We start from the raw sequence: 23698 nt of genomic DNA on the forward strand, positions 1-23698 counted from the left end.
TTGAAACTCACTTTCCTTTGAGTTTACTTTTGATTTTGGAGTTGTGCTGCTTCAAAAGCTGGGGGGAAACCTCAAACCACACACATGTCTACAACCAGATCTAATCAGACAAGGTGATCGGGTCATTTTCACAACCTGGCTAGAAAACTTGCTGGTGTGACCTACTCTGCTTGATAGTCTTGTTAAAACGTTCATTTTTAACCAGGCCTTTGGTTGATTTGATTGACCTTCTATGCCCTTTTAAAATGTGAGGGGTTTTTTGGGGGGGGGGTGTTATTGGGTTGTTGTTTTTCTTTTCATTATATATTTTGTGGTTTTATATTCTGATTTTATTCTGTGAAAAGTCCTGAGACCTGCGGGTATAGGGATTTTCTGCTATAAGAAAAAAAGATGGACAAAGCATTGGGAAAATATAAGAGGATTACCATTGGCTTGTGACATTGTCTGGGGCCCTATAAAATGCATGAATGAGGCACAGCTATATATTAAAAGCCTCCTGTGAAAGCACTTTCATTATAAGCAAAATATAAATGTTTTGAGCAAAAATAGTGCTATAACCATCCACTCATGTTCCTTCCCAGATGTTCAACTGCAAAGTTATGGAGTGGTGTAACACAAAGCTAGCAACGTAACTGTATAAACGCAAACCACAGTAAAGATTACTTAGATTAGAAGTATTTAAGAGCACTTTTAATTCATTTTAATTCAGATTATTTTACTTATCAAAGCAAAACTTATGTACAAATCTGTATACTGTACCAACATTGACATTCATGCTGTACTCAAACATCCCTCACTAAATACAAATATTACATCACAGACAGCTTCTAAGTCAGCTGCTCCATCGCACGTTACAGAACTTCTCTTCCTTTGTATTTAAAATTTTAAAAATTACTTGTTTTCTGCTATTGTTCTGCAGTGACTAAGTGAAAGTCCCCTTTGCAAGTAATGATTGAGAATCAAATTTCTCCAGAGCATACCCGTTTTAGTACAGACATTGTGTATCTTTTTGTAAGGTACAAATGGGAGATTGCATAGGCAGGATATGCAGTACTGAATTCCGAGAACTGACACTATTTTTAAAGTGTTTGTTTAGGAGGATTTTGCTTTTAGTCTCACAAAAATATTACAGGGCTTACCAGAACAGGGAGAATGGGTGTCAATCTTGAAAGATTGAAAGTGGTATAATTAAAATTTTCTTAGCTCTCTAGAATTTGAGAGAGAAGTTTTGGCTACAAGGTAAAGAGCCAACAGCAGGCTTGAGCAAAGCATTTCAAGCTAGCAGCACTTCACTCTAAAGGCCCCTTCAGTGGACACGCATAACAGGAACTGAGGGACTCTGGAGTACAGTTAACCCAGTCTTGTCTCCTCACAGAGAAGGCAACAGTGATATGGAGAAACAGAAAATTAAGGAGGAGGAAAGGAAGCAAGTACAAAAATAAAACAAAATGTGATTAAAGAATGCTGGTCTCCCCTGGGTGCCAAGGGGCTTATTTTAGTAAAGATTTACTGGCCATTTCAGCTACTGTTAACAGACATCAAAACACAGAAAATCTTTTTAACAGCACCTGGTCCTTCAGATACAAAGAAACGTTAAAAATATGACCACCAGCTATTTTTGAGCAACACTGCAAGGTTTCCATATCACCTGACTTAGTAAGTGCAGTTTGATGTAAATCAAGAGTCTCTGAATAGACAAAATAATAAAAGTTCATAACAAATGATGGTTCAAGAGATGTACAAAGATAAACACACTGAACAGTGGAAGGATGAACATAATTTACATGTTTAAAGTTAGGTACTTCATACTTAAATATTTTGTCCAATGACTAACCTTTCCTACCTTAAATATTCAAGTTGGTATTATATCCCCCCCCCCCTTAGAACAGTTTGTATAAAGATTGATTTTGTTTTTCCCAATGTCAAATGAATGGTTGCTTCCACCACTAAGTAGAAAAGCCTTCGTTAACTTCTCTGTTGTAATAAAGCTTTGAAATTCTGAAGTTCTCGTATACTTGTGGAAAGCCTGTGATGCAGCAGAAAAAAAAGATTTGAGATTAAAAAGATTGCACATTGTAATCAATCTCAAGTTAGAAACACTAAACTCCCTAGTTTGAGAGTCTCTGCCTTGAGGGCACTGGAAATTAATTCATTCCTCACAGTCCAGTACCTTTTTCACGACACAATGACTGGTAATATTACCTCACAGTGTTCTTTCAAAAAAGTTCATTTTGCCAAAAATGCTGAAGAAAAAAGTAACTTCATTATTACTTTTTCACCTGAAGTGTTTGTGTGAATCAATACTTTGCTATAAAACAGGATTAGTGTCCTGTGCAACTGAAGATGAAATCCAGAACACTGGAACTTCTATTCTCAGTGTGGAAACTGCAGGTCGCATGTACGTGGCCAATATATATTTAGTATCTTGATCAAAATAAAAATGTTCTTTTTGAAAACTTATTAGGAGAGACCTTTGTAACAGTGTGGTTGCTGTGGATTCACCAGTAGCAGCTGTTTGAAATATTTGTAGATTTTTTAAAGCAAACCTGAGCCATTTCCTATTCCATGTACTCTTCAGCAATCATCGGGTCAACCATCAACATGTGCTGCTTCATGTAACTTAATGAAGCTATCAGGAATCTAATATACTACTCTTAAAATGAATGGGAAAGTGAAATTACGACCCCACTATAATTGGGGTCCCAGCAACTGCTCTAAATAGGGAAGAAAAAATGAGAGCAATATTCAAATATACCCATCTGCAATCAGAGTGGACTTCTGCTTGTGCAACAGTAGTTCCTGTTCTCCTACCCTCTGTTGTCCCCCAAATATGCTTTAGTTGGTTTGGCAAGGGAAGGAAGAATTCTGCTTGCTTAAATGTTGCGCAACATCATTAGTATCTGGCCTGTATCACATATTTTTTGCTTCTTCTTTTTTAGGTTGTAGCACTTAGTGTTTTTTATAACTCCCCCCTTACATTCTTGTATGTAGGAAAAAAACCACCTAATTACAAAGCACTGGATCCCAGAAGTAATTTGACTTTAGGGGGTTAAATCTGCTCCAAATTATCTTTATGTTGACATTTTCACAATGTAAACTTGCAACACTGGTATCTCATTTGTAATGTCCTTTGGTAAAGAGAGCCACCCCCCCCCCCCCGCTGCCGCATTCAGCTATTGGAATACATTGGACCCCTTCCATCATTCACTATGAGCCTAGTATTTCACCTAGATGTTTCATTTGTTAATGTTTTCTCTTCTGTTATAAGCCCAATATTTAATGTTGAACTGGAGTTATTCTGAAATCAAGTTACAGCTTTATTTTAAGCTAGGATTTTAAGGGTTTCTGTTGGATCCCAGCAGCAAACTGATATGGGGGGGGGGGAATGGTGCAGAAGAATTAAAATACATAGCCTATAACTACATAGCTATAAAAGAATTAAGTGTAAAAATATAACTTGCCTTCCAAATGCATTTAGAAGAGCAACTATTTCTTGTCGTGTCAGTTGAAAACCTTTTGATGGGCTGTTCTCAGGAAGGTTTTTTATTTCCTTTTCCGAGAATAAGATCTTCAAAGCAGTTCCTAAACCTTGAGTCTAAAAGAACACAGTAAAACAGCAAGACTACAGAACCTCCTAGTCCCAAACCCGCAACTGATAACAGAAAGGTTTTATATAGCTTGGGCAGATGATTATCATGCAGTAATTAAAGCCTTTCTGTCACCAACCTTACACAAAGTAATACATGCAGTCTCCTAGTCCTTTACCATTTTATTTTCAATTCATATTAATAACCTCATTCTCAATAAAATAATAAAACCCTATTTTCCAGCTTTTTTCCATTATTCTTGATGAATATATAACTGCAATATAAAGAATACAAGTCTCGGCAAGGTATGATTTATATTTTATAATTACTAAAAATATTCCTATCATTGTAAGACTATGTACTGTACTCAAAGCAACAACAAAGTACAGTTTATGCAGCTGGAATTCAAGGCACAAGTCTTTGTATAAACAAAGACTGAAATTATGTAAGTGCATACTAAGGCTAATAAATATGGGCTTTGTAGTGACACGCACCACTGTGCTGATATGAACCAGCCACAAAAGGCAGAGTCCCAACCCCAGGGTTCTGGGCCTGTTGCAAGGCAAGATCCCCAAACTCCTGGCATCAGAAGAATGTGCTAGAAGGTTTTGCATGGGAGACCATTTCACAGCCCCAGAGCATGTTAACTCACAAAAAAGATCACATACCTGCAATTTGCCCCATAACCTGCACTTATCACATCCAACACAGTCCATTATGCGGGATATGTTCTTGAAATGTAACCTGAATTCTTCCTACCAATAAAAACAAAACATAATTTTTAAAGATACAATAAAAAGTGTGGATTCGCCCCTCAACTCCCATCCATGTGTATGAATTCATCTTCTCTTTTCAGTACTAACCACCAGGTGGTGTTAAATCTACACCGGTGCTCTCACTAGCTCAAACTGCAGTTCACAAGCCCCCTTCTAACCAAGGCCTGCAAACTGGTTACTGTACTTTCTACACTAACCACTGTCAGCTCTGAAAAGGAAAAGGTTAATTTGCACATGAAAGGTTAGGAGACTATAAAGCCAGCTGGGAACTCCAAACCCTCTAATCATGGCTAGGATAGGGCAGTATTACATAATCATACCAGTTATTATAGGAAATATTCTGATTTGCTTTAATAATAAACCATGTTTAATACAGTGGTACCTTGGTTTAAGAACAGTTTGGTTTAAGAACGATTTGGTTTACAAACTCCGCAAAACCAGAAATAGTGTCTTGGTTTGAGAACTTTACCTTGGTCTAAGAACGGAATCCAAACGGTGGAAGGGCACCAGTGGCGGGAGGCCTCATTAGGGAAAGTGCACCTCGGTTTAAGAACGGTTTTGGTTTAAGAACGGACTTCCGGAACAGATTAAGTTCGTAAACCGAGGTACCACTGTACTGTTTTGCAAAACAGCAACATATTAAGGTAAATGAAAGAACCATTGTATGTGACCTCCAAATGTAATGTGATGGTGCTAAAATTAGGCAAGTGAATACCATGACTAGTCTAAAACAAAAAACCAACAGGGCGCGTTCAGTGATGCAGCCCATTAGCAACAATGTACCAGAGTTTTATGGTCAGTGGAATATGTTTCTAGTAATTTGCTTAAGTGCTTCATAAATGTGTGAGAATTTAGAAGTAGGTTATGGTTTGGTGAGGAGTCTTACTCAAATGAAATTAGAGAAGTACTCATGCTGAAGCCACAGTCAAGACTAAGCAGTTCTCTATTTTGAATCATATTCTAACCAAACCAATTTCATCTGTCCCCAAAACACCTATAGACTTCCCCCCCCCCAAAGATTAGCGCCTAGTTTTTAAGTAAGACTTTTTGCCTTGTTTGCATAGCTTATGTAAACATTTCACTAGCATTATTGTATTTACCTTTAAAGATTTTGCCCCTTTTTTGTCTCCAGCAAACATGGATTTTTCATCAAAGTGCATAGGGAACGACCTAAGTGAATGAAATATGTCAATGATCAAAAATAATCTAAAAACTCTCAGTCTACTGCTTAGAATGAAGTGAAAGGGATCTACGTTGTACAATTTCTCAATAATATCTCAGTAGCAAATCGTAAGTCACAGCACAGGATGGCAGAACACTTGACTTAAGGCACTCTCCATGTGACCTGAGACCGAGTCAGATCTTCCTTTACATGCCCTCCACAGCAGGAGTGAGGAGCCTGAAAGGCACATTCCCTCATGGAGAACCTCCCAGGGGCCACGGAAATGCATAGGACTCTTACGCATACTGAAGTCAGGCCTTTTTACATACAAATCTCCCTCTATCCAGGCAAACAAAATACATTTCAGCGCCGTTCAAAAACACATTCCAGCCAAGCAAAAGCACTTGAGGAGGGCATGGAACAGGACTGGTGAAGAGAGTGGTCTGGGAAAGGAGGTGCTTTGAGAGAGCAGAAGACAACTTGCAGCAACGTAATCAGAGTCCCAATTGACAAAGAGTTTAAAGAAGAAACAGAAACAGCACGGGGAGACAAGGATACATCCAAAGGCAGGCTTGGCAAAGACCTCTCTGCCCCACCTCCTGCAATAGTCCTGGTTCCCTTCCTGAATTTTCAAGCTTTTACTTGTAGAGCTATAAAAGATGGGTATGGGCAGGATTCTATTCAATTGTTCACTATGCAGTAAACTTGTTCACGTCTTCCAGTGTTGGGTCAATGGATACAAAGGCACTGGAATAATTGACAAACTGAGACCCTTTATTATTAAACTGTATAAAAAAGTTTAGAATTTCATTTTATTCATGTTTCATTAAATAACTTTATACATAATAGGTGACTTATATTTATGTTCCAGCAATTCTGCAAGGAATTTTGTCTGCTTAGATCTCATGAGTGCAAAATTACTGGCTAAGAGACTGAAGGAAGAAGTGGGACAGGAAATAGGCCAAATTCAAAAGGCTACATGCCCCCCCCCCATTTTCTATACACAAGGGAAACTTCCTCTTGTCCACCGTAACTGTTTTTTTTCCATTTTCCAGTGCTTTTCTTTTCAGAAAGGTTAAGAAATGTTCCTGTTATATTTTACACTCCAGATATCCCTTTGATGCAATTTCTTGCGGTTTCTTTTAATCCAATATTGCTCAAGCAGCTGCATCTAGTTGCACATTAAATTTGGGGATGGGAAGGCACACTTACTTTGTGTCCCTGAAGATTTCTAACAAGAGGGACTTTGTCTCTGTATCCTCTTGGGAATTTCCAGTGTAAAGATCTACAATTGAACGCTCGAAGTACGCTGCGACTTTTGACAATGCGCGCAGTTCCACCAAATATAAGAAATATAAATTTTTTAGCCTTCTTGGACCTTCGCTTTTTGTTTCACTGGAGTCAAAGCGATGGATAAATTCTTTGACATTGGATCCCCAACGAGGTCTCCCCCAAGTTTCTAATCAGAGAAAAACAATTTTAGACAAACTGAATCATGCTTGCACAGAGATAACAATTAACTTAAACTGAAAAATATAAAATACCTTCAAGTAGATAATTTGCACAAAGATGTATGTTGATACTAGCATGAAGTCCAGAAATGAGCTTATAGAATACACGTTTCTCAAGACAGAGACCTAGGTAGAATAAGCATTGTTAAAAAGCGAACTCATGAAAGCATTTCTGCTAAGTAATGGGCTACAGTGAGGCTTGGGCTAACATCCCCCCACTCTTCAAGCTCATAAGGAAATCTGAAGCTTTCGAGTTGGATTGTAAACAAACCACAGTTGCCTATGGCCATAATAAAGGCATGATTTCCAAACTCAACTATTCCTCAATAACCAGGCCCACAAGTTTGGACATCAAAGTGTGATTTGTTTAAAATGGGAAGTGGTTCTCTCCTTTTCACTGTGTACCAGAAGAAGAGGGCAGCAGCCAAACTTGAGGCTCATTGTGATTCATTTGTGTAGTAGAAACCCACAATTTCTCACTGTGTCTGAACTAGGTTGGATCTGAATGTGCAGAAGTGGCATGGAGGGTGTGGGAAAGGATAAACTGGTGAAAGGCACTAATGGAGAGCATATTTGAGCATATTATGGGATGAGAGGTAAACTTGGGGAAATAATCTGTTCCAAATACTTTTATAAACACTTTATTTTAATGAGACCTGTTCAATCTGAGTGCTTACAGTTTCCAAAAGGTGTAAGAGCACAGTTCCTACCTCCAGTTAAAGTGACCCTGCAGTGTTAGCTGTACAGATGCATTACAGTCTATCTGGAGGTAAAAATCAGAAAGTAATGTGGAACCTTAACCTTAACAAGCTAACTGTAGCATGACCTTTCATGGGCTACAGCATTTTTATCTCTAGCCTATGAAAGTTCATTTCACAGTAAGTTCATTAGTCTCCAAAGGTACTACAGGACTCTCTAGCAGCTAGAGAGTCCTGTAGTACCTTTGGAGACTAATGAACTTACTGTGAAATGAACTTTCATAGCTGCATAGCTGGACTAACATAGATATCCTCTATTTTGGAGGTATAGAAATGCTAATGAACAAGGTATTTTGCTCACCTTCTAGCCATGTATAGAAAGATTCTCCTGTAAGCACAGAAATAAATTCACATTAGTAGCTTCAACAAAATTCCTGATTTTTAAAACACACTAGACAGAAACCAAAACACAGGGCATATGATTTAAGGAAAACCTGAATCTGTTAAAGACTTGATTCTCCATCTGTCACCTTCACACAATTTAAATTGTGAAGCATTGGTTTTTCTATTTTGAGGGGCAAGTTTCAACAACACACATCAGAGTAGACCATTTTTGCAAGTACCACCCCTCCCGCAAAAAAGGATGGACAAGTATTTGTGTTCCAAATCCTAACTAAGTCTTGTTCTGTATGTTTTAATTCTCTTTCTCCCTCCCTGCCCACTTTTTGCTCCCTCACCCTCTATTGTAATTCAGCAACAGTATTCAGTATTGAGGTATTTTAAAGATGTACCGTATTTTTCCAAATTTTTGACATTATTTTTAAGGGGGGGGGGGAACCTAGTCTTATACACGGGAGAATACTGTATATCCAGCATACTGAATGTATTTAGTTGACATTAAGGGTAAAAGTGAACTTGTAAAGAATATTATGAAGACTCACCATCATCCTCTCCTGGAAAAAAAAGAAAGTTGCAGAAGATGAGAACAATTTATTCCCCTCTTATGTCTCTACCGAAAATCAAACACACGTCTGTTATTTTTTAAATATATAAACTTTTTGATTTGTGATTCACCCCATCAGTTATTTAGTTCAGGCACAAATATATATGTACTAAAATAATGATCTTACACTGTACAACACAGATAAACATTTAAATGCAATATAGAGAATCAACAAACTCAAATAATGTTGCAGCATTTGCTAATTTTACTGATATTTTGAAAAGCAATTCTACATTTCTGAGTTGTACAGGGATCTCAGTTTCATACAACTTTTTTTCCCCTTTTTTTGCAAATTGTAGCTTTGCTTTCTTATTCCTGGCAAATAGTTTCAAATAAAACGTAAGTTGCATTAGACCAGTTATTTAAGGGGAAATGTAATTACAACCAGAACAAATTATTTTTTTGAACCAGTGTTGCTGATGGATGCACAAGTGGCATACATAGCTCATGGTGCCTTTTGAAAAATATAGTTAAGGTGCTAGCAGCATCCCGTCTTAGAGAGATAGCCATAATTATCAACGCTGTGGTACCATCAAAGCTAATTTACTTTTGTGAGTTGTATGTCAGTCCTGGTAACTTCATGTGATGCAGAATGAAGTGGCCAGATGGTTAACTGGTATGGAATACTGTAAGTATATTGTTGCAATGTTTCAGGACCCAATTCAAAGTGCTGAACTGACCTCTTTAGTCCTTCTGTGCGCCCCCTCATCTGCAGATATTAGGTAAGTGGCTACCAAAGAGATTGTGTCATCCACACAGACATTTGGCCTGTCTTTTTCATTGCTATCTTTTAGACAGGCTCTGAATGGCATTGAGTCTTTACTGTTTTTCTCTTGCTGCTTGCATGTTATTTTACCTTCTGTAGTTTTTGCTGGTGTATTTATTTGGTATATTATTACATTTTGGAGGGCATTATCACCAATATGCGGATGACACACAACTCTATTTCCCCTTGTCCACTCAAGCAGGAGGGGCAGTGAGTGTGCTGAATCAGAAGCTCAATCCAGTCAGGAGAGTAATAGTTATATTAGCAATAGTGGAGTAATAGTTCTATTGAATATTGGCCCATTAACATTTTATTGTATGTAGCCTAGAGGCAGTGGCTGTAGACAGCTAATACATTTAACTAGTAAAAGTAGCATTAATGATGATGATTTGTTTTGCAAGCCACCTTGAGGGCACTTATCAAAATGCAAGATATGCATCTTATGAATATATAAACAAACACTAATGCTTGGGAGTGTGTGGGAAAGGAACATTTTGTTTAGTCATTTAGTCGTGTCTGACTCTTCGTGACCCCAGGAACATTAGCAAGTCTAATTAAGTGGGCCATCTCCATTCATTAAATCCTTGCTGGTTTCCTAAATGGCATGGCTGTATTGAACCTTCAAAACCATTCTTATAATTACAAAGTATTTAGTGACCCACCCTTGCTGGGTGCCAGAGGGTTTAGTGGACGATACACTGATCGTGGCCTAAAGGAAAAGAGATTAGAAATATGTTTTTGTAATCCAAACAATCTCAAATGTTTCAAAATAAATTCTGCCCGCCCTTCCCAGTTACTTGAAGCAATTTTCTTCATAGATACTGTTCCATACTCTCCATGCAGAGGGCCCTTTGTATCCAGTGTAACGCTCTGGATTCAGCAGCAAATCCACATACTGAGCATCAGGAGATCTCTCATCTAAAGAAGAAATAGAGATGTTAATTATGCATTAATTGTATAATTCTGTGTGCATTTACACACACACACACACAGGAAGACAAAACAGTTTGGCTAATGTAAAAAGTCAAATGCATTATTACTACTGATCACATTGCATAGATGCTTGTACAGATGGCAAATTGCCCCACCTTATACACATCTTGCCATTTATTATCTACACTTGGAACAGGAGACTTATTTAGACAAAGTAAAATGCTTCAGCAGGTAGCCTACTGCTACTTCCCTCTTCATTATTTGCAAAATGCTGGGAAACTAGATAGAACAGGAGTACCAAGTTACTCATTACTTACACTACAAACATGCACAATTGCACATGTGAGCAGCGTATTTCATTAAAGGAGCCTAATTTCCAGTTATGGGGAACACATTTTAACTTTCTTAATTTAACTTGTTTATCTAATACTAATTATAACCACATAAAAAGGAGAAAACCCAGATATAGGAGACAAGGCAGCTGTATACATGGGCTTATAACTGGAATGAATATTTATTGTAAGAGCTGTTTTCAGCATTTTTGATGTTTTGTGTCCTTCATCCTCTCTTTAACTTTGAATGCAACATTTTATTAGGGCTTTTGCTTTGTTTTTGCAACTTGAGGCCTTTGGACACTAGCTGATCCAAAACTTTCCAAGCACAAAACTAGGGTACAGGTCAGATGATCTTGCAAATCATAGGTTGGTAGATTATGAACAAGAAGAGATTTAGCTCTCTCTCGCCTTTAGAAAAAATTATTGAATAAGTGCCCCATTCTCTGTTTCCCATAAAATGTTCACAGTAACTTGCAATTATGTCCAGATTGGTAAATAATTATCAGTGTTTGCACTCCAAATCACAATCAGAAGTCATGGCTTGAAGAGGGTTTCTTATCCTGGCTTAGTTTTCTTCTTTAAATTAAGCTTATTCTGGTTTAAAATTATTAACAGTATTTGAAGATTTGGACTGTACAAGTGGGACCTGCAACCAAATGTGGCAATGTTGAGGATGCCTATTCAAGATTCCAGCCAGCCAAGCCATCTTTGAGGATACTCCATATGCTTGTCCCTCACATCTGGATTTGTGGCATCATTTCCACCACCCTTAAGTCAGCATTTCATTGCCACCGAATGTGCTCACTCCTCAGTGGACTATCTTTTGTTTTTTTTCTTCTCCCAGAAATATTTCTGCTTCCGAAAAGAGTTAGGTTCTTTGGATCCTGCTGATACCCTTCCTCTTGTTCACAGGTGCTACTGTCTTGGCTATATCAGGATCCACAATTGGAGGTGTTGATCTTTAATAGTTTTACTCTTCACAGCAAACTATGTTTAGTGCTAAAACTAAGAGACGGGGATTGCATGAGCCCATGGTTCCTTTTGGTTTGGAAGATCAGAATTGAGGCTGTTTTTTAAGAGCAAAGTATAAATATTTTGGCACACTTTCTCTTTTGTGAAGTACATGAAGATGATTTTCAACTGACTTAGCTACACATTGCCTTATAAAATATAGTTCAAAAGAATGAACAAATTTACCATCCAGTTCACAAAAATGGTCCTGTGAATCATCATATCTGGCCCAGTCAATGAAAGCCTCTTTACTTTGGTTGCTGTGGAAAGGAGAAAAAATAGACTAGTGGTAAATGGACATAATATAGTCTCATTTCTCATTTTTATGTTTTCCCATCACTTTTAAAAACAGAGATTGCTACCAACATCATCCCAAAAGGACCTTCAAGGAAGCTCATAAAAATGAAAAGGTTTTTTTTAGATAAAAGTAATCTTATGAAACTAACATTGACTACATGAAACTGTCGTAAGAGCATAAAGTGCAACTAATTTCTCATAAAGTAACACGACAAGTAATCAACTGCCATGCTTTCATACAACACTCGTTTATAATTAACACTAGAATTGTATATCCAGCCCAGATACATAGCACTAGTTTATTTAGATAGCTATCCTTGAGACCATCATGCTAACAAACATGTTTATATGCTGCTGTATCACTTTTTAATCCTTACTCCTTATCCAGCATTAGCACACAGAACTTGCTTGAAAGAAAACGGAGGAAAAGTTCAGCACAGTCTGCAAGTGAATTTCAAAATTAATGCCTACGTATAGTACTACCAGCAGAGAAACAGTTCTGAAAACTAGGCATCAATATCTGGAACAGCTTGCTTCCTCCTTTTGTATTCATCATGTTAGTCTTTTTAGTTCAACTGCTAAAAGTATGTTTGGACCAACAGCTACAAATAAATATGTTTTGTGTAAGTGAAATCTAAAACTGGCATGTTCTCTTTACCACAGAACTTACAAGAATAGTATGTATGAAGAAAAGTCCAAAAAGAGCTAAATATATCAAGCCTTGCCACTCCAGTTAACAATGAAAAAAGGGCTTACCTTAATGTACTATTAATTGCTCCTAGTTTGTTAGCTTGTTCACAGTCTTCGAGTTCTTTGGTATGGTTTGCTTTCTTTGAATACTGCAAGGCAGAGTATATATTTAATATCACCAACGAATATATTTTTCGTTTTAAATCTTTAGGGCATTTGCCTGTCACTTATCCAATGCAGCCATGACTGACAAGTGAGGTAACACCTCACAAGCATTAAATGCACTTAATATTCCCAAGTATTACCATTCTCTGGACCAGAGACAGAAGCTTCTATTCTTATGCACATTTATGGTACTGCAGGCCATAAATTCTACTATCACTAATTTTTATTTATATATGCATATCTGGGATTTAAGTATGCATTAAGGAGAAGCATTTTCAGTGTTTGCTTAACATTTTCCCCCAGAGGCAATTTTACAAGTGATTGTTTAACAGGAAGCTACATTATAAAAGCCTCCTGACCAGCTGCCCATGCTACCAGGTTTGGCCCACTTAGCTTCTGCTCACCTTGGAAAACAAGGCTGGGGGGGGGGGGAGCCCAGAGAGCCTCATCAACTGTATCCATGGCAAGGAAACACAGTGGGACTTCCTAGCACTGCTGCCAGCTTCAATTCTCTCTCATAGGAGGAGGGGAAATGCACTCCTATACAAACAGCACCTAGAATGCACCATCATGCTTCACCACTGGGTAAGCATAGCACAGTGCTATGTTAGCTGCTAAAGTAGCAGGAGTGGATAGCTATCTCTTGCATCTGAGGCAAATGCAACATGCCAGTCAGATGTTTTCCTAGTGCAGTGGTGGGCAGCAAAGTCCATATTTTTTATTTCAGAAGAGCTTACTCACTTTGTTAGCACTCCCAGCTTTAATTCCAACTGGTACTTTACTCTAGAAGAAGCAAACAAGTTACATGATTATTCAACCTTTGCATTCACAACCCACTCATTCTCAACACTGACTAACTAAAGATTGCTAAATCAATGAGCCACGCCAGCAAGAAACTGTTTGAGCATCAATACTCCACACTGGGATACAGTTCCATTTCATTTATGATTTGACCATTTTTGCTATGGGTACCCTATGCACATTTACTAGTAAGCAAGCTCATTGAAAAAAGTTCAGTGGAACTTCTCTATGAAAAGCTTAGGATGAGTTAGCATTTAAATCAGAACTGTTCATAATATGATGGCCAAAAATCTAAACACTCTTTAAGCCCCTGTCGTATTACCGTCATTAATAGCACTGAAAGATAGTACCCTTTTGTAGGAATGAAAAATCACGGGAGACGAGAGAGGCAGGTGTAACATGAGAAGACTTCCCTTTACCCTTTGAGCTCCGAAGTTAATTTATCTGCTATTTAAGCTGAACTACAGTTGCCTATCTTTACACAAAACTAAAATTTCACTAGCAAAGTAGCTTTCCAACAGCAGTCAATGTGGTGCCAATAAAAGCTGTCAAACTTCCTGAAACTCTAAAGTATGTTAACCCCACTCCCATATCAGTGTTATGCAAACTCTTGCAAAAATGGCAGTAAGTAAAGTTCCATATTATTCTGCTCAACAAAGGCAATACTATTCTGGTTTCCTCCTTTATTTGCAAACATACCTCAGGACAAGGCTCTACATGGCAATCTCTGATAGAACAATGGCCATCGTCAGCCCAAAAAGGACATGGTCTCTTCAGATTAACCTTAAAACCAAGAAACATATACATACTGTCAGTCAAATAATTTTGAACTAAATAGGGAAACTTCCCTTCAATAGAGTAAGCTTTCTTATAAAAAAGTGAAAGATTAGGGCTGAGCAAACAAATATTTAGAGTTTTCATTTATTCGGCTGACTTAAAAATATGAGCCAGCTACAAGCATGGGGTGGAGGTGCCCACACAAGCAATTTCTGAAGCTTTCTTCTGGGAATAATTTGATTTGATTTGCTTTTATTGCATTAACAACAACTCAATACCACAGCACAAAATACAGTCCAGTGCTTTTTTGTGCCTTCTCCTCTGGCCTCACATGAATGATCAGTACAAAATGTGATTGATGTTACTTGACCTATTTTGTAAAAGTTCTTGATCAGAGAAGTTGCTGAACCTGAATTCTGCAAGTTACTCAGTTCATCAAAGGGGGAAGTGGGAATCCGCAGTGATGTGCCAATAAAGCTTTACAAACAGTTAAATAAAATGGGCTGAAAGAACAAAACAATCCTATCCATTGTCTTTTGAAAATTCTTATGTACCTATTGCTAAGAAAGAACTAATATTATACTTTTTAACACTGCTAAATCTTCTAATTTTTTCAAGGTAATGAAAATAGGGACACCCATAATCGAATAATTTACTTGTCAAATGTTGATGTCTTGCAGTGAATATAGTTGCATGAACCTATGTTGAAAATGCTCCTTATTGCTTGTGTTTTGTTTTATTGATGTGCAAGAGATTTGTTTGTGCAATTTTATTGTAATATATTTAATATAAAAAAGATTCAGCCAAAGATTTCCACAGAATAACCTCACAAGTGTTGTTTGCAATCAAGCAGATCCAGTACATCCAGATTAAACAGGAATCACACGTCTTCCAGGAAGCTTAAGCTTTAAAATGCAAGCCCCCACTTCAAGTTACATCAACAGTATTAATGGTATCAGTGCAAAGGAAGACAGTTTCCAAGATCAAATATTCTTAATCCTCTTTCAACCATAGCACAAGGACTTATCTAACATACAATTGCAGCCACAGCTGATATGCACCACTTAGATATTCTTTAAAAGATTACAGCATTACTTAAATCAAACCTGGTCTGTTGGCATCTTACATTTAAAATAGTTCATTTCTATTCCACACTTTGATAATCTGAAAAGTTTCAGTTTCCTTTAATATACACAGGTCTCAAATTTTGCAAAAAAAGTGAGCTACAGCTGCTACAGTACACGTATCCCACATGCAAGTTCAGAAAGTTTAGAATATTGTTTCAAATTTTTAATTAGGACAAATCCTTCCCAATTAAACCTAAACTACTTTTAAATGTGTAGAGTTCACACAGTAATCCAACAAATGACTCATATAGCTTATGCAACATTTTTATCAACTGCTGCTGGATACGAAAAATGTCATAAGCAAGATAAAGAAGTTAAAATCTTTTTAGTCGAATCAAAGTAATACATAGCACACTTTTTGGGGTGCGATGGAGTCAAAGAGGAAATTGTTTTTAGCAACAGGCAACTGGGGAGAAACATTACATTTTCTAATAGGCACCTTCTGACTAAGCCAGTTGTTCATAATGACTACACAGCTACTATTAAAAACACAGGGTTGGATCCAGAGAGGCATGACCCCTACTTGTGCGCTAGGGCTTTCTGGGTCCCACCAATGATCCTTGTAATAAAATGAGATGGGACTCAGAGGCCTACAAGGGATGGTGAAAGATGAACAGAATTCTGGAAACTTGCCCTGCACAAGAGGAAGTCCCTTTTTAAAACACCTTTTTCTTTTCTTTTTGCAACATGGTTGCAAAAATAAAATAAATAAAAATGGTTATCTTTGGCCATTCTGTGAGTGGGAAGAGGACAGGTGGAACAAAAGATTATAAATGAAGATGCAATGAACAATAAAGCAGAAAATCCTAAGTGTTAACAAAGTTTCTAGCACAATTGCCAATGAAGTTGGTAGCTGGACTACAGAATACTTTACAAAGGGTAACAATTTTTCTTTTCTTTTTTAAAAAAAATATTACAGATTTTCATGAACTACAAAAAGAACATACAATATCTTTTGTTGCTGTTATTCTTCAGATTATAAAGTCTTTTGGTTACGTTCAGTGTAAGACAATATGGTATCCAGAAGTAGGGGGAGAGATTAGAGGGGAGAGGGTGGATGATAAACTTACATCTATTTTGATACAGTGCTGTATGAAACAGAAATGGCCACATTAAATGTTATAACCTTCAGTTATACAGCTTATCAAGAGCAAATTCCAAAACCATCAGGTGTAGACTGTATCTGCTTCACATTCACAGAAGACAGCTTTTATCTAACATTAGTTTACTTTCACTATAGTACACCTTGGATCAAGCAATGCCGAAGGACGTTAGCTATATTTGGTCATCATTGTTTGCTCAAGTACCTGATAAGGTTTTCATTTAATTTTTCAGGTACTGTTTTTAACCAATTCCATTAAGAATGAAAAGGCTAACCAACTTATCTGAAGCCAATTCCAGGTTCTAAAGACAGCAGTTACATCAAAATGAGGGTGTTTCCCCCCCAAAAAACTACCAGAACATATTGAGTTTATGTTTTGTGGTTGTAAAAGGTTTTAACTAATTTCAATTTTGTATTTTTTATATTGTTGTGACCTATTCTGGGACCTTATGGTAATGGGCAGGTAAGAAATCCAACAACGGTATATAGTGTTTCAGAGTACAGTACTGCTCTTCCAACCCACAGTGTATTTCCTTTTCACACTAATTTGAAGCTTTGAAGTAGGTTTCATTTTTAGTACAGTTTTACTATAACCCCTGTATTTCTTTACTTCGTAGGAGAACAGAGAAAGAAAAATCGATTTCACTAAGCCAGTGTTTCTCAAGCGATAAGCCAGGACCACCAGTGGGACTTAATCCTTTTTCCACTGCCAACGCAGTGCATCATCCCTTGCCCACCCCATCCCTGATCATACTGTAGCCTTTTGGTTGGATGGATGCCAATTCCCTGCATACTGAGTAAAGGTGACTGTGGGACAGAAGCTGGGAGCAGAAGGAGGGAAACAGAAAGAGAGAGATGAGAGGTCTTGCTTCCCATAGGAATTTAAAAAGAGATAAAACATTATTTTTAAAAATAGAACAAAGTGGTAAGAGAGGGGAAAGAGTTACGAGAAGAAAGTTGTTAAAGGAGGGAGAAGTAAACGTAAAAGAAAGAAACTAACACTTTCGGGCTAGGTTAAGAAGGAAAAGAGAAAAAGTGACAGCAGATAGAGTAAACAGACATTAAAGAGAAATGCTGGGGTGGATATAAAATGAAAAGCCTTCTCCATTTAGAGCCTTGTATTGGCAAATAACCCCCAGATAAAAGTCTGAATGATGGAACTCCTTTCCACAAGAAAACTACTATGGCATAGAATTTAGTAATTTCCAAAGAGAGGTTAGGTATCAACAGAAAATATCACCACCAGTTTGTAAATGGTGGGCCTCAGTAGTTTTCAGCTCACTCACATGGACCAAGCAGCAGAGAGTCTGAGAATGTCTGCACTAAACTATATAGTAATAGGCCATTTTTTACTCTACCTTGTAGTATCTGAAATAGTCGCGTTCTAGAAGTTTCTGTATTTGGGGGAAGATCTTAACATTGTTGAAGTCATCAATGCTTTCTATGTCGCATAAGCAGTCATCAAGCACTCCTGATAACTACAAAAACAAAACAAAAAGACTGAATGGCAATACTACTTATACAGTAGCTAAAAGTTTTTGATTGAGAAAGAAGACAATTAGAGAGAAATCATCATAAAGAGCAATGCAAATGGCATTTGCTTGCAGGAATTTACATGAAACCCACACACATATGGGCAAGGTAACACTTTTTTTTAACTTATAGCAAAACAAGCATTTACATATGTGATACACAATCTATGCACATTTCATGTGACTCTCTATGTGGAAATGTCACCTGTGCAGTAGTGGGGTGGTGTGTGGGGTAAGTCTTCAGTAGCTTATTCTTGAATGCAGTGGGACAAAGCTGGCAGACTTATTAATAGTATGCAGAGTACATTTACCATCCTTCCTTAATCTATCTAAAATATTGATAGAATTTGCTTTTATTAACTTAGATTTTAATTAAATTCTGTGCGGGTAATCCTTTATCACTCTTTAGCAGAATGTTAAATTAGACAATAAGCACACCCCTATGTTTTGTTTTGTTTGCAGTGTGCCATTGGAATTCAGCAATCATTTTCAGTTGCCCAGTTTGCACATAATACCAAGTCAAACTATGGGAGCAAACATGCAAGCTCCAAGATAAGACAATGGCTGCTTTGGTCCTGCTGCTGTGAGCCATGTGATGGTTTGGCATGTTGTGTCGTGTTGTGTATGAACCCAAGCTTCTGGTTTATCTTGCTCTAGTTTAGGAACACCATGAGCTGTAGTCAATGTTTGTTCTATGGCTTACAGCTCACATTTTAGCTCACAGCAGCAGGACTGGAGGAGGAGAAAAGCAGCCAAGCTTCTCTGGACACCTGAAAATTTGCAATCACCCATAGTTTGGCTTAGCATTATGTGAAAACCAGGTCACTGTATAAACAGGTTATCATTGTGAGTATTCAACACTATATTTTAAGAATGCACTGCATTTCCTTAGAGGGCAACCAATAACACTGCAATATTTATTTATTATGAAAGTGAAAAAATTCAAAGCATTGTGAAACTGAAAGGAGCTTCCTCCCATCATATAAGACTGCTGAGATTGGAAGAGTACTTGAATTATATTCACTTTGGGAATTCTTTTCATTAAATGTGATGGATAGGTTTATATTCAGAATTTCAGTCTAAGCTTTAGAACTATTCATTTTATTTCTATAGCTGCCAATACTAAAAAGCAGCAGTGCATTTTTCAAGGAGGTCAGAACAGTATATATTGTAACTTGTAGGCTACAAACACATATACACTTACGATTAAGTCTCATTTAACTCCTAGCCTGTAAAGCTTAAATCTATAAAAGAGGATTCTATAAGGAGGCCAACAATTATTCATGCTTTTTATAATGCTTTTAAGATGGGAATAAGTATTTCAAAATAAAACTTTGTTTTAATTATACATTAAAAATCCACTTTACTTTTCCCCCTAAAAGAACTATATTAGAGATACTGTACATGGAATGAAGTCCAGTTTTAAGTTTTGTATTTTTTTAAAATAAATCAAGCACATTTAAAATACTGGTGATCTAACACTGGTTATCCTTATTAGTAAGATTATAATACAAAGTGTAATAAAATAATTCAATCAAATATTATATCAGGTAAACAGCAAAATGACAAAGTCGCTTGGAAAATTTCTCCTGTTCTTGTATGTAGGCATGCAAAATAGTCAGTAGTTATTTGGAAATCCCAGGACGTGAGCAAGTTACACGAAAATAGTACAGTGGTACCTCGGGTTACATATGCTTCAGGTTACATACACTTCAGGTTACAGACTCTGCTAACCCAGAAATAGTGCTTCAGGTTGAGAACAGAAATCGTGCTCCGGCCGGCGCAGCAGCAGCGGGAGGCCCCATTAGCTAAAGTGGTGCTTCAGGTTAAGAACAGTTTCAGGTTAAGAACAGACCTCCGGAACGAATTAAGTACTTAACCCGAGGCACCACTGTATCTCCCATAAGAATGGGAACATTTAAAAAGAATCACCACCATCTCCACTAATCACATGAATAACGTTTGGAAGGAAAGTGAGACTATGCTCTGTAATAAAGGTTTTCCATTTCCAGTGCAACTGCCTTTGGGATCCATATCAGGAGGCTGAATGACTGGACATCTAGAAGTTAGGAGTACGTGTCACTGCCCAAGAACTTTAAATCCATACCACTTTGTGAACAGACAGCACATAACAACTTGAAATTGGCTCCTGGAATATTTCTTTTCCCCAGACCTGCTCATTTTGTGGACAATCTGAGGTACAATTTAAGGATCATCTAGAAGGGCAACCAATAAGAAGGAGCAGTGCACATCTTCGAAACCAGAAGTGGCACTTAACTATTACAAGGAAAACCAAAAGGACACTTCAGCTATAGAATGTTGTTTTACGGGGGGCAGGGGAGAGAGAAAATGGGCTGAAAACATTTAAGTTAAACATTGTGGTCTGAAATACTACAGAGTATGGTTATGCAACATCAAAAGCTGTAATAACAACGAACATCATAATCAGCAAGAAGCAAGTATTACTTTCATACCCAAAATAATCTATAATTATTTTAACAGTTGTTTCCTTCTGATCTTCTAGTGCAGGTATACTCTACACAATTGATACCATTCAACCTTTTGTATAATTTCAAAGAAAACCAAACTGAAATATTGTTTCCCATGACAAATCAACCTAGAGCTTGCATGTAACTCTTAACAGTAAGGGGGGGGGGGAATATGCCAGTTATGCAAAGCATTCTTTCTCATGCTATGAAAAATTTCCATCTTATTTACCTTGAAAGACACTATAAAGACCACATAGCTTCTTCCTGCTAGCAAAAACATCTCTATACACATGTTCTTTCCCCTGATATAATATAATCCCATCTGACACACTCTTGGCTCAATTACAAATTAGCATCAAACATCTGCCAAGCCAAGGCAGAGCAAACACAACTGATCGCATCTCCCCAAGGAAGACCTCAACTGTATCTTACGGAGGAAAGGAAGGATTTGGAAACCCTTATTAAAGATGCTGCTGCTGTCTCCAATTCTCTAAAGCTGCTTGCATCTCTACTCTCACAGCTAAAAAGAGGAGCCACAAACAGGCAGGATCAGGCCCACACCTGCTGGAAGGCCGTCCAGAGAATTGGACATCTTAATAAACGCTTCATAAAGCACCCGAAATTTTCTCAGCGCTGTAAAAAGAGCACAATCCTTGCGTCCAGGGTCACAGTCTACTAAACAGGAAGGAGGGAAGAGAAAAGCAAGCCCTGGAATACCTAAGGATGGGGCCAAGTTGACCTCCCCCTTGCCCTGGCAATCTTTCTGAGAGGTGGGGAAAGGGTGCAGCCCTCGAGTGGCCCTACGTTTCGGAGGCCAGAGATGCGGTCCATCAGGGGTAGCCAACACGGTGCCCTCCGAACGTGGGGCTGCAATGCCCGTCGGCTCTAGCCAGCATGGCCAACCGTCAGGAGGGACGATGGGAGTTGTAGTCCGGTCACATCTGGAGGGCAACACGGTGGCAACCCCTGCTATGGAGGCACGGGAAGCGTTAGCTGACAAGCCCACGGGCAGACTCCCACCCGGCCGTCGCCGCCTCTCGCTCCCCTTCTCACCTGGGCCTCTGCCGCGCACCAGAGGCAGCCCACGGTGGCCGCCGCCAGCAGGAGCTGCGCCGCCGCCTCCGCTGCAGTTCTCCGGGCAACTCTGCTGATGCTCATGCTGCAGAACCCTCTCCCCGCTCGCCCCGGGGCGGAGGGCGCCCCTCGCCGTCGCCGCCTCAGGGCAGCCCGGAGCACCAGAGGATGCCTCCCTTCTCCTCGAGGTTGCCACCGACGCTGGGAAAGAGGAGCCTGCCGGGCGGGCGGGCGAGCGGACAGGCGGCCGGCCGGATGCGCCGCGCTCACCTCAGCCTCCTCAGCGCTCGCTCTGCTGCTGCTCTTCCTCCTCCTATTCCTCGCAGCCCCCACGCCGCTCTTGTTGTGCACGGGGAAGGAGGGAGAGCGCACGCCCCAGCTAGACACTTTCCCTTTTACCATAGGAGAAGGGGCGACAGCGGAGGCTGCCCTCTCGGCTGCCGCGCAAAGCGTTTCGGGAAGTGTAGTGCGACGCCGTCACCCTTGGCTCTTGCATTTCTCTTGCCTCAGAGGCGGGCGGCGAAAGGGGAGGGACGAAGGCCGCAGCCAATGAGGAAGGACCACGCGCCCCTTCAAAACAAGAGGAGGCAGTTTGTAACTGTCACGAGGTGGGGAAGGTCCCGCGGGGCGGGGGTTGGCGCTCGAGGGGCTGATGTGTGGCGCCCGCGCGCAGTGAGGGGAGAAAGGGGCAAGGCGTTAAAAAAAAAGTGATGCAACAGCATCACTTGAGAAAGGCTTCTGTGCCTCGTAACTCCATTTTGCTCGCACAATTGCACTTAGTGTTAATATGTAGAGGTGTGTTGCTCGCCCCCTCCTGCGTTGCAAACCCGTCACGCTCAAATTCCCTGAAGCAGCATTTAATGTATATATTTTTGTCTCTACACATATCCGCCTCTTGAATAAGCGGGAGGAGGGATGTCTTTCACTTTGTAGCCTTAAGAACCCAGGCCCTTGACAATGAGCTGATGTGTCATGTTGGGGAAGAGGAATATTATTTTTTATAAGATAATAAAGGAAATTGTAGCACTCAAAAAAAAAAAAGGAACGCCACAGGGTTTTTTAGGAATCTGATTTTCTGTCGAAGGAATGTGATCATGAAATCAGTACATTTCTTGTAAATATACTGAGGCAATGTTCAGGGTTTTGTGGGGGCCCTGACAAGGGTGTTCCTGCTTCCTTCCTCATTGTGCTTAAGGAAACCGTTCCAGTCACAATATCATTAATCTTCCTTGCTGCCTTGCATTGTATGTGTTTGTGTGTGAGAGAGAGACCCATGGAAGCTCAAGCCATTTTCTCAGCCAAATTTCTGAAACCAGTGCCCACCGATTGCATTGAAGTCAGTTGCTCTGCAAGCTTCATTAACTCACCCCTTTGCTTTTAAAATTGGATTTCTGCACCGTGACAGAGGCAGTTATGCACCTCAGCACTCAGATCAACCATAATTGCATATAGTTCTCGTAATAAGACTTGCTGGATCAGTCCAAAGGCCCACTTAGTCCAGCATCCTGTTCTCCCAGTGGCCCATGGGAAGCAATGTCTATGGGAAGCTTGCAAGCTGGACTTGAATGCTGGTACACAGCACTTGTATCAGAAGTATAATTTGGCCTTTGGTGGATTAATTTATGGTATCCAAGTGGAGGTGACTTGTGCAGGGTTCCATATGAGAAAAGGTATGTGAGTGACTGCTCTCCCAAATAAATGAGCTACTTAGGAATCAGTTTCTTAGTTTTGCCTCCCTGAATAGTTTATAGGGCCTCATGTCTGGGAAAAAGTTCACCTGCCATATTATATTTCAGAGGAATTTGCCATGTGTGCGCTTGATAAATAATATATTGCTATGTGGAGATTATTGGCTCTACTCA

At 39.1% G+C, this 23698-nt stretch overlaps 2 protein-coding genes across 7 annotated transcripts in view; one reads left to right on the forward strand and one right to left on the reverse strand.

The window, feature by feature from the left end:
- Window positions 1-668: 668 nt before the first annotated feature.
- On the reverse strand, window positions 669-22355 carry ERO1B (endoplasmic reticulum oxidoreductase 1 beta). Of its 3 annotated transcripts, none has more exons than XM_081186218.1 (16): window positions 22107-22355; window positions 18100-18219; window positions 14435-14518; window positions 13676-13717; window positions 12836-12918; window positions 11969-12042; window positions 10301-10421; window positions 10166-10212; window positions 8676-8687; window positions 8096-8122; window positions 7070-7162; window positions 6738-6984; window positions 5464-5533; window positions 4256-4342; window positions 3462-3595; window positions 669-2026 (listed from the first exon to the last, which is right to left on the reverse strand). In XM_081186218.1, the coding sequence occupies exons 1-16, from the start codon at window positions 22236-22238 to the stop codon at window positions 1966-1968; spliced, it is 1434 nt and encodes a 477-aa protein (XP_081042344.1). In that variant the 5' UTR covers window positions 22239-22355; the 3' UTR covers window positions 669-1965. The 3 variants fall into 3 exon arrangements, with proteins under 3 accessions (XP_081042344.1, XP_081042342.1, XP_081042343.1); XM_081186216.1 differs by having other exon boundaries at window positions 21816-22354; XM_081186217.1 differs by lacking the exon at window positions 8676-8687 and having other exon boundaries at window positions 21816-22353.
- Window positions 22356-22461: 106 nt separating this feature from the next.
- EDARADD (EDAR associated via death domain) overlaps window positions 22462-23698 on the forward strand; it is a 29719-nt gene continuing 28482 nt past the window's right edge. The window contains exon 1 of one of the 4 annotated variants that reach the window (XM_081186241.1): window positions 22462-23506. The gene's annotated coding sequence lies outside the window, so the exon portion shown is untranslated. The remainder of the gene's footprint in view (window positions 23507-23698) is intronic. The other 3 variants (XM_081186243.1, XM_081186242.1, XM_081186244.1) reach the window with 3 other exon arrangements.

Source organism: Podarcis bocagei (assembly GCF_964188305.1).
Source record: "Podarcis bocagei genome assembly, chromosome: 3".
Lineage (NCBI taxonomy): Eukaryota > Metazoa > Chordata > Lepidosauria > Squamata > Lacertidae > Podarcis > Podarcis bocagei.

Bases quoted from the DNA above. Each gene is read 5' to 3' on its own strand.
- ERO1B (XM_081186216.1), bottom strand. From the start codon at position 22,238: ATGGTAAAAGGGAAAGTGTCTAGCTGGGGCGTGCGCTCTCCCTCCTTC. The intron at 7,163-8,095 runs GTGAGCAAAATA...TATTCTACCTAG, and splicing joins TTTCTATACATGGCTAGAAG to GTCTCTGTCTTGAGAAACGT. The intron at 6,985-7,069 runs GTATTTTATATT...TTCTCTGATTAG, and splicing joins TGCAAATTATCTACTTGAAG to AAACTTGGGGGAGACCTCGT.